The sequence below is a fragment of the Buceros rhinoceros genome, unplaced genomic scaffold, assembly GCF_000710305.1.
Source record: "Buceros rhinoceros silvestris isolate BGI_N320 unplaced genomic scaffold, ASM71030v1 scaffold31876, whole genome shotgun sequence".
Classification (NCBI taxonomy): domain Eukaryota; kingdom Metazoa; phylum Chordata; class Aves; order Bucerotiformes; family Bucerotidae; genus Buceros; species Buceros rhinoceros.
The window spans coordinates 1-9,098 of record NW_010419821.1 but is presented as its reverse complement, the minus strand read 5'-3'; the positions used below and the strand labels follow the sequence as shown (position 1 = coordinate 9,098).

General features: G+C 38.9%; 1 protein-coding gene across 1 annotated transcript; it reads right to left on the bottom strand.

Moving 5' to 3' along the window:
* Positions 1 to 977: 977 nt before the first annotated feature.
* Positions 978 to 8,539, bottom strand: SF3B1 (splicing factor 3b, subunit 1, 155kDa; the record flags this gene model as incomplete). The annotated part of the gene is made up of 16 exons (XM_010139088.1): positions 978 to 1,604; positions 2,465 to 2,681; positions 3,192 to 3,464; positions 3,700 to 3,831; positions 4,258 to 4,378; positions 4,465 to 4,576; positions 4,673 to 4,855; positions 5,103 to 5,324; positions 5,721 to 5,846; positions 5,976 to 6,122; positions 6,211 to 6,356; positions 6,626 to 6,896; positions 7,026 to 7,112; positions 7,557 to 7,736; positions 8,151 to 8,252; positions 8,342 to 8,539. Coding segments are annotated over 16 exons (2,676 nt in total), but the record flags the coding sequence as incomplete, so codon positions are not given.
* Positions 8,540 to 9,098: the final 559 nt, after the last annotated feature.

The window sequence follows — 9,098 nt, the reverse complement described above, 5'->3', positions numbered from 1 at the left end:
AATGAAGATTGCAATGAAAGATTGAAATGAAGATCTGAAAAACAGACTGGAACGCACATTACTCCCCAAAGGAACAGTTCAACAGTAAAGACTTTCAGAAGTTCCAGCTGTTTTCGCCTAACACATTTTAGAATAAAGCACACTGCTGAAAAAAGTTAACTTTTTTCACTTCCCAACAAATTTGTACCTTGATAAACTAAAGGGTCCCAAGCAGCTGCTGTGCCACCAAGCCCCTTACAAAAACTTCAGCCTTGAAAGGTAGGGTGGTTTTCTTAGCTGCTGAACAGCTACAGAATCTCACATTTATGTATCACAGCAGAGAGGTCAGCTAACACCACTGCACTGAGCTCGGTCACACGAACAGAATCACTCGAGGACTCTCAGAACAACATGCCTGACAGCTGACTACTACCTTCTGCTATCTCATAAATGTATGACAACACACAGCACTACCAGAACGCATTAAACTTGGGTTTTATGTGGTTGACTCTCAGATATCAAGACCTTTTTCTTTTTAGTAAACATACAGATGGAAAAAAGCAAATGAGGACATAAAATGCTTTTCTTATCCCATGCTGAAACATTTCTTAAGTCACACACAAACGCACTTAGAAATTGCCTCATCTCAGGTACTGGGGACATTACATTCCCAGCTCTTTATGGGAATCATAGCATGACCTATAAATATTACTTGTTTTTTGGGTTTTTTTTACACAGCCATAAATGCTAAGAGACACACTAAATGTGATCCATATGCATGAGTTGCGCAACCGATTTTACATGTACTATTCACAATGAACTGCTTAACTGCTGAAAATCTAACAAGATAATCCACCCCCACAACCAGGATACCGTGGATGAAGCAGTAACAATGAGCAATTAAACGCTTCTTTCCCATGAAAATGAACTGCCACTACCCCAACCATCAGCCAGACTACAGCTACATTATTGCATGACAAAGATACACACGTTAACTAGTTTGTACGTTTTTCTATTTATTCAAAAGCTAGGGGATGACAAAAAGGGTTAAAATGGTTTATGCCACCTATTTATTACATGAACAAATACTTAATCCGAAGGGACTCGTTCTACAAGACCCTCTGTCCAAAAACCACACACAAATTATTTTTTATACACAAATGTTTATTTCTCAAATAAACTTCCCCTTTAAACACAAGGAATGAAATCTAAATCTTCATAAAGATGAATCCAAAACAAAATCCCTCCAGTACATTGTAATCACTGTTTTCTTGGTCACTACTGGCTTTAACTGTTTAACATCAAAAAACATGAACATTTTTAAAAAATCATGCTACTGGATTCCTAGCTCTGCCTCTGACCAGCTCTATACCGATCGCCAATACTTTAAAATTGTACATCATCAAATCTGAAGCGTTTAAGTGAAGAACAGCTGTGCATCAAACACAAATAACTGCACAAGGAGATTATAAGATGTAATCAAGTTCATAACGAATATAGGTGTTCTTGTCATCATTATAGATCCTTGGGTAATGTGCTATCAGAGCGTCCTGCGAGCCGATGTAGATCGAATTGTAAATCTTCCAATAAACATCTCTGACTTTCCTGGCAGGGTGAAACAAGCCCTAGAAAACAGAACAGAACAAAATTTATTAAAAGCTTAAGGTCTAAATGTCTGTTATCAAATTTAACCAAGCTTGACATAATTAGCATTTAAAAAAAGCACCTATACTAATTAAGAGCTCTTATAAAATAGCAGGTATGTCACTCCCAGTTTTTGTGACTATCTAAACTAGCAAGTAGTAACAAAGCAGTATTTAGAGACCAATTTTCTTATGTTTTTTTGCTGCTGGGAGAAATTCCACTGAATGTACCTCTAGTTTTGTATTCGTCTTTTAAAATAAAAATTAAAACCTGCTGCACTGTATTTGGCTGGAACCGAGACTTTTCTATCACTCCATTAACTGCGATTTGTGCAGAGAGCACCAGGTAGCAATACATGAGAGAAACTATTATTAAACCTAAAAAAAGTCACTGGAGTGTGAAAGCTCTAGAAAAAATACACTGTGCAAGAGACATCTGACTGGGTTTTGCTAATGACAAGTAATGCTGATTTAATATTAAGCCTATCCTCTTGTTTAATTTATCTCACTTGTTATTTGTTCTCATAAGCCCTTGCACTATTAATTTATTTCCTGGTCATTAGTTAGTGTCCTCAAAATTTGTGAGATGCTCCATTTTACAAGACAGAGCGCCAGGCTATTTTAGTCAAATTTATGTTCTAAGTTACCTGCTACTTCTGTGCAGGTTCCTCAGTGTGCTGAGCCCACCCACTATACCAACATCTGTTTACTGGATAGTTCAATTACTTGAACTCCTTGGTGCCAAAAGCCATGTTCAAACAATACTTTAAACAGACAGAAAGCCACACTGCTTTCCTTCAGCTGACTTTGTCCCTGCTACCCCAGCACACACCAGGACGTACCTGTAAACAATACTGCAACATTCTGCAGGGACCAATAGCAACTCTGAGGCCCTCCAGAGCCCCCATAACTGCCTGAATGACGTGAGGAGAGGTTTCAAACACATTAGGCCATACGTAATTTAACAAATGATTAAGAGAATCTTCACAGCCAAACCCATAAACACCAAGAGACATATGTTGCACCACGGCACTGGCTGTTTGCCTGTGTACAAGATCCCTGCAAAGAAAACAACAGTCTGTTAATAAAATACGCTCAGGAGCAACACTATTGCATCATGTTGCAGTAATAAACGTAATATTTCTTTCAATTACACTTTTTTTGAAAACACTAACACACTTTAACTAATAAATATACACCAATATACTTTTAACCAATCTTTAATGACAAGAGGCAAAGTAACAATTAATTAAACAATGTAAATTCAAAGACAAGTTTCTGACAAATTACTGTGCTCTAATTCCACAGCGAAAGTACTAACAATAGAAATTATCAAAAGCAGTTTGAATGTAAGAAGTCTTGACTCACTTAAGACGCTTGTACCATTTTAATCTTCTAAAATAGGAGTATATAAAAGGAGTATATAATGATTTGCAGACAACGGTTTCCAAACTATACTGGTCACTCAACACCTTTAGCACCCAAGGTCAGTATGCATATTTGCTATCGGTAAGACCCAGCTACATGACTACAGCCAACTGTACCATCGACAGAAAGGAGTGTCCTCACCTGTCCATTAAAGCATCTTCAAGCAATGGTGTAACAGCGTAAATGTAATCCTTTCCCATCTCTCCAATGTATTCAAACAGGAAAGAGAGTGATTTTAACACGCCATTTTGGACGTTCAGTTCTGGAACTCTGTATTCATTCATGAGCGCAGGCAGCACTGTGAAAGGTGAGCAGGTTTCAGCTACAATAGCGATTGCTACTGTTGTACACACTCTGTTCTGCCGTTCCTGCACTTTCAAGTTATTTAACAGGGTGGCCAATACATCGTGAGGTCTGGAAGAGATAACATGCATGTCCACATCAACAGATTTTGTGAGTATCTGGATAAAATTAGTTGAGTCTGGTGAAGAATAGGTAACTGTATTCTCTTTTACAAAACAAGTACAATCAAGCCTACACATTTAACATGTTAAACATAGAGAAGTTTGAATATTTCTCACCAGAAAACTCAGTCATCACTGTATTAGGTAACTGTGTGTAGAAGTAGAAAAGCGTTAAACCAACTTACCCAATAGCTTTCGCAATGTACCCAAAAGTGTTCACAGTGGCTCTTCGGATAGCTTTCTTGTGAGCTTTTAATAACTCAAGCAGTTCAAAGCAGATCCTCATCCATTCTCTTGCAGAAACATATTCTGCACCTCTGAAAGAGAGTAAAGTGAGTGACCTCTTCAGTGATGTTAGAGGTTTTAAAATACAAACACCTAAATTACAGCATCTATTCATTTGCTATCAACAGTGGGGCACTGCTCAAGCAATTTCCTTAACTAGGCTTCTGTTAACATTAGCGCTTCTCTGGTTAACAACGTACCCCATGCACTATATTGTATGCATTCAAAGTTTGCGTAAACGGAAAACATGCTTCTTACGAAGTGTTTGCAAAAGAGTATCATTAAAATATATTCACCAGAGCATCTGCTAAACATCTCAGGTTAAGCTTTATGCACAACTTAAACATCAAGAGATACGAAAAGAAATACCCAGATGCCAAACCAGATACTCAAGTTTAGCTTCTGCCACAGTAATTGCCTGCACAGAGGGCCAAATATTTCACCATTAGTCAGCTTACCGGTCTGCAATGCGCCCAACAAGATCAATACAATTCTCCTGTACTTTCTCATGTCTGTTCTTCAAAATAGGTGTAAGCCGTGGCAGCAGATCTTTGATTGGTGGCGTCATCTTGTGCATACCTATTGAATTCAAAGAGGCGCATTCAGTTTTATAATGCTGTCTCATTTGGTTCTTGAACAGCCACATAATCAACACACAAACGTACCTATAACATTTACAATAGCCTTAAGTGCGCCGAGTATGCTGCCCAGTACTTCAGGATATTCTTCACCCAGGTACTCATACAACACAACACCCAAGTGTCCCATCAGCTTCTCCTACAATCAAGTAAAAATATTTAGAAGTTTACTTTTTTCCCCCCTCATTACTATGACATAGCACAGTAGATTTGGCAGAAGTCGTCAATACAATACCTCTTGACAAGTCTTCATGACGACTGCAGTACGAGAGATCAGGTCAGCAGCCTGCTGTCTGACTTTAGCCGATTTGTTGTTCAAACGCCACAAAACTGTACCACAGATTTGGGGCAAATAGGGTTTAACTCTTTTGCCTAGAGCATTAACCACTGTGCCAAAGCCATTCAGCATCACGGAATCCTGGGTGAAAAACCAACAAAGAAAAATCAGAGCAACAGAAGGACCACATTTTAATTAAACATGACGTCATCTAAAATCACTATTAAAATGCTAATATTCCAGAGCTTGCTTCTGGATTTCATCAGTTAGAGCACTGACATCTAAAAAGAGATCCTAAAAATCTAACCGAGAAGCACATGTGTCTGTCTAACTGTGAGCAAGCTTACAAGTAAAATGAACCAAATTAACTACACCCCATTGGCCATACCTCTGTGGTCTGCTCCTGGAAGGCGTACAAGATACCATCAATGAGCTGTTCTTCCAGTTTATGATCAATGTCTGCTGCCCCCAGATTTCCCATTATCTTCTCAATTGTTTCCATGACCATTTTTCTGTACTGCTCAGCCTCATCTTTCAGATCATCCACAATTCTGGAAATAATTTCTGCTGCTCCAACTTTATTTGCCAGCTCCACAGTCGTATCAACCAACTGAAACATACAAATGCTAGGTCAGTAAGCCTCCTTAAAATCCACTTTCTACATCCCGAAAATAAATTGCCCTGGTCTGAAGAGAATAAACATCATCATGCATGTTAAGCCCACTACAAACAATTGTTTTTACCTTTAGAAATTATCCAATGTTTTAAACACCTCAAATGGGGTGAACTACCCCACCTTACAACTGATGGAGATTCATATTCACAGATGTTAAATGTCTTGAGAGCCTCCTAAACACCTGTGCATCTTCTAGCCGTGCTACTTCCAAATTGCTAGTCCAAACAAACCTCAATTTCAGAACGTACAAAGCAAAATTAGGCATCTAGCCTGAATGAACATTCTAATGCAAATTTTGTTATAAATTCCAATTAAAAAAACCCCAAATACCTGTCTGTAATTTCTTCTGTCCAATGCCATTCTGTGCTGCCAGAAGTGTTTGAAGAAAGGTGGCAAGATTTCTGTTTTAATGTAGTTTGCTTCCACACCATCTGTACCACAACACTGCTTTACCACCTGAGAGGAAATAAAATCCAAATATTTTAAGTCTGTGTAGGGTTTGTGTGAGGCTTTTTACATTTTCTTTCTTTTAAGAAAAAAACCATTCATATTCAATATCCATGCTGATCAATCATCCTGACATACCTTCAACACAATTTTTTTCATCTCTTCATCAGGAGATTGGAACTCTCTGATAAGGATCAACATGACTTCTCTGGTGTAATAGTTTGCATACTCAGCATCCATGAGTGGAATCAGGTAACCAATAGCCTTCAAAAAGGCAGCCAAACCCTATTTAAATACAGAAACGGGTCTCTAGTGAGTTACAGAAGACACGCACCTGTTTCAGTTCAAGCTACAGGAAGTATTTTAGATATACCTTTCCTCTGTGTTGACGTATACCCTTCCACAAAGGCTTCAGAACAGAATCAAAGGACTCAATACCATAGGGAGTAGCTGCCTCAGCCAAAGCAGCAATAGCCAAAGCACTGATGGTACGAACTTTCTGCTGCTCATCCACCAGACCTGCAAGACAATAGAGTTTAGTAGCACTTCTTGTGACTTCAGTTCAAAATAGCAAAAACAAGAGGGCCGGTACAAAATGGGTTAACTTCTTTCCAGGAAAACGGAACCACTACTCCTTTTTCAGAGTCAGCTACACCATTTCTTGGTGCCAAAAGAACACAAAACAAGGACTTTACTATCACTATGCCTCACTGGGGTATCAAAAATTCTCCAAATATAAAGCGAACAACAACAACAACAAAATCTTTGCCTGGGAAAGCAGAACTTACCATGTTCAATAATTTCAACCAAGCTCCTGAGATGAGGCAAGATAGCACAGCCCATAAGGATAGCGATCTGCTGTACAATCTTGATGCCAGTGTGCCTCGCCTGCCAAGACTTCTTACTTTTACAGACAGCTTTCAAGAAGGGTAACAGAGAAGGAATGCCCAAAGCAGAGGCGACGACAGCAAAGGCTCGAGCTGTTGTATTTCGAACGTATTCATCCATATTATCAATATCAGGTCGCATTGTGGAGATCATTGTTGCCAAACCAGCAGCCTGAATGTAAAACACACAAAACATACCAATTGGATTTCTAAACAGCACAGCTAATTCTTCTGTGATGCCTATGAACACAAAGCTGTTATGCAAACTAACTTGGTGCCTTAATTAAGAATGGAACTTCACCTTAGCCAAGTTTGAAATAATTTCTCTGCCTTCCACTCTAGCATAGTAGTCTTCATCAATCAGCAGCGGTTCAATGACAACAAGGATCTGAAAAAGATGAAAAGAAGTATTTCCTTTCATTAATACTTTTAATACTATTTTGGACCCTACCAGTCTCCATGAAACAGAGAAGATTCCATGGATCCAAGCTTAAAGCTTTATGATGACTAGGAAAAAATTTTATCTATTATGCTCTTTTCACAGCTCTTTATCTCTGAAGGACCTGGCCCAGAGCTACTACCCAGATCAGGTAAGACCCCTTCCCACCCCCAAAGTACATGTATCATTTTTATATCATGCCTTTATTCTATGAAGCCCACACTTTGATCATGCTACAAAAACTTAAAAGTTTGGCTTAAGAAGAAATATGAAAGTCAATTATGTTAAAAAAAATTATATCATGCTCTTCTGATAGGCAAATAGAATATATATTTCTCCCAGCAGTGCTCAAAAAAAATCACATCACAGATGCAATAGTAAACTGCTACAGACCTTGTGTACATATGGTCGGACCAGGTCATCCAGTTTGTAAAGAATTCTGTCAATGACTTTGACAAGCAAGTGGCGCTCTTGATCTTCAAGTGTTGGTGACATCAGCAGAGGCAGAATCTGATTAAACAACGGCCCTGCTCCAAATTCCCGAGCTTTATCAGTAATCTGCCGCAATGCAGCCTAAACAAAACCAAACAGCCTATCAGTTAAACAAAGGAAATAACACTGAACAGTTACAAAACAAGTAGATATTAACCAAGATAAAATGTAACTCGCTGTTAACCACGGGCCTCAAAATACTTGCTCCTACCACCACAAAACTCTACTTGAACAGTTTTACACTGCTCTGTTTACAACTGTGTGAAGAGAAACACCCTGATGTTAGCTTCTAGATGTCCCATTTTCAATAAAATCATGCTCCTGGTCTAATATTAGGAATAGTTACATCTGCAAAGTAAGATAGACGTAAGCACTTCCTTACATCTCGGCAGCTTGGTGCTATGGTCAGAGCAAAACTGGGCAGAAAAGACTGCTAAACAAACGCCTGTTTTTGAAAAATGACATTACACAAATGCACCTGGCAGTTCACCTTACCTTTCTCATGGGGGGTGTGCCATTCTTTATTTTCAGAAGTAATTTCATTATTTTTCTCTCCTTCTGTTCTTCAGGACTCAGTGTTGATTCATCAACATCAACCTACAAGTAATTCCAGACAAATAAAGGCATTGCTACATATTCAACAGAAATCGGGAAATTTCAATCATCACGAGCGAATTTTCATTTACCAGCAGTTTATCAAAGTATTGGATATCATCTGGTTTTAGGAATGGAAGATTGCCAGAGGGCTGGTCATTAACACTCTTCATAGTCCTGTCTTCTGTCTGCATGTGGAATCCAGTCATCCCTCCCAAAGGTGTTGGAGTTGCTGTCAGCTTACGAGCTGGAGTGCGAATAGGTACATAACCAGCTGGCGGGGGAAGAACCTACAGAAGAACAAACAGGATTTATCTTATCATAACAGATACAAAAATAGGAAGGCACCAAATACAACACACTACTAAACTTCTATGTTCCATTGTATTTGTTCGGGGATTGGTGTGAGGGTTATTGCATGCTTAGATCCCCCATTCACAGCAATACAAATGCTCCAGGACAGTTTGTATTTGTGCTTATCCTGTCGACGGATAGTATTTCACAAGAAAGCTCTCTTCCACCGAGAGCTTGGATAATAAACTTTGAAGGCTCTTTCCAGAGTATTAAAGAAGCACTTTGACATCTGTATCAACACAGTGCGCTTGCGGACTTAGAATCTGTAAGTCTCTTCTATGTTTTTCTACACCTGGACTTGATTTTTTTTGTCAGTCAATTCAGAGCTTATTTTTGGCCTTGACAAGCATTGCCACCATTGAGAGGCAGCGTAATGACTGGCCTTGGAGATCACCATTAGTTCTCCCTTTCTAATGGATCTACAGTAAATCAGTAACTGAATAAAACAAACATCTACGATCAACAACCAATACTTAATGTGGACCATTATTCTTC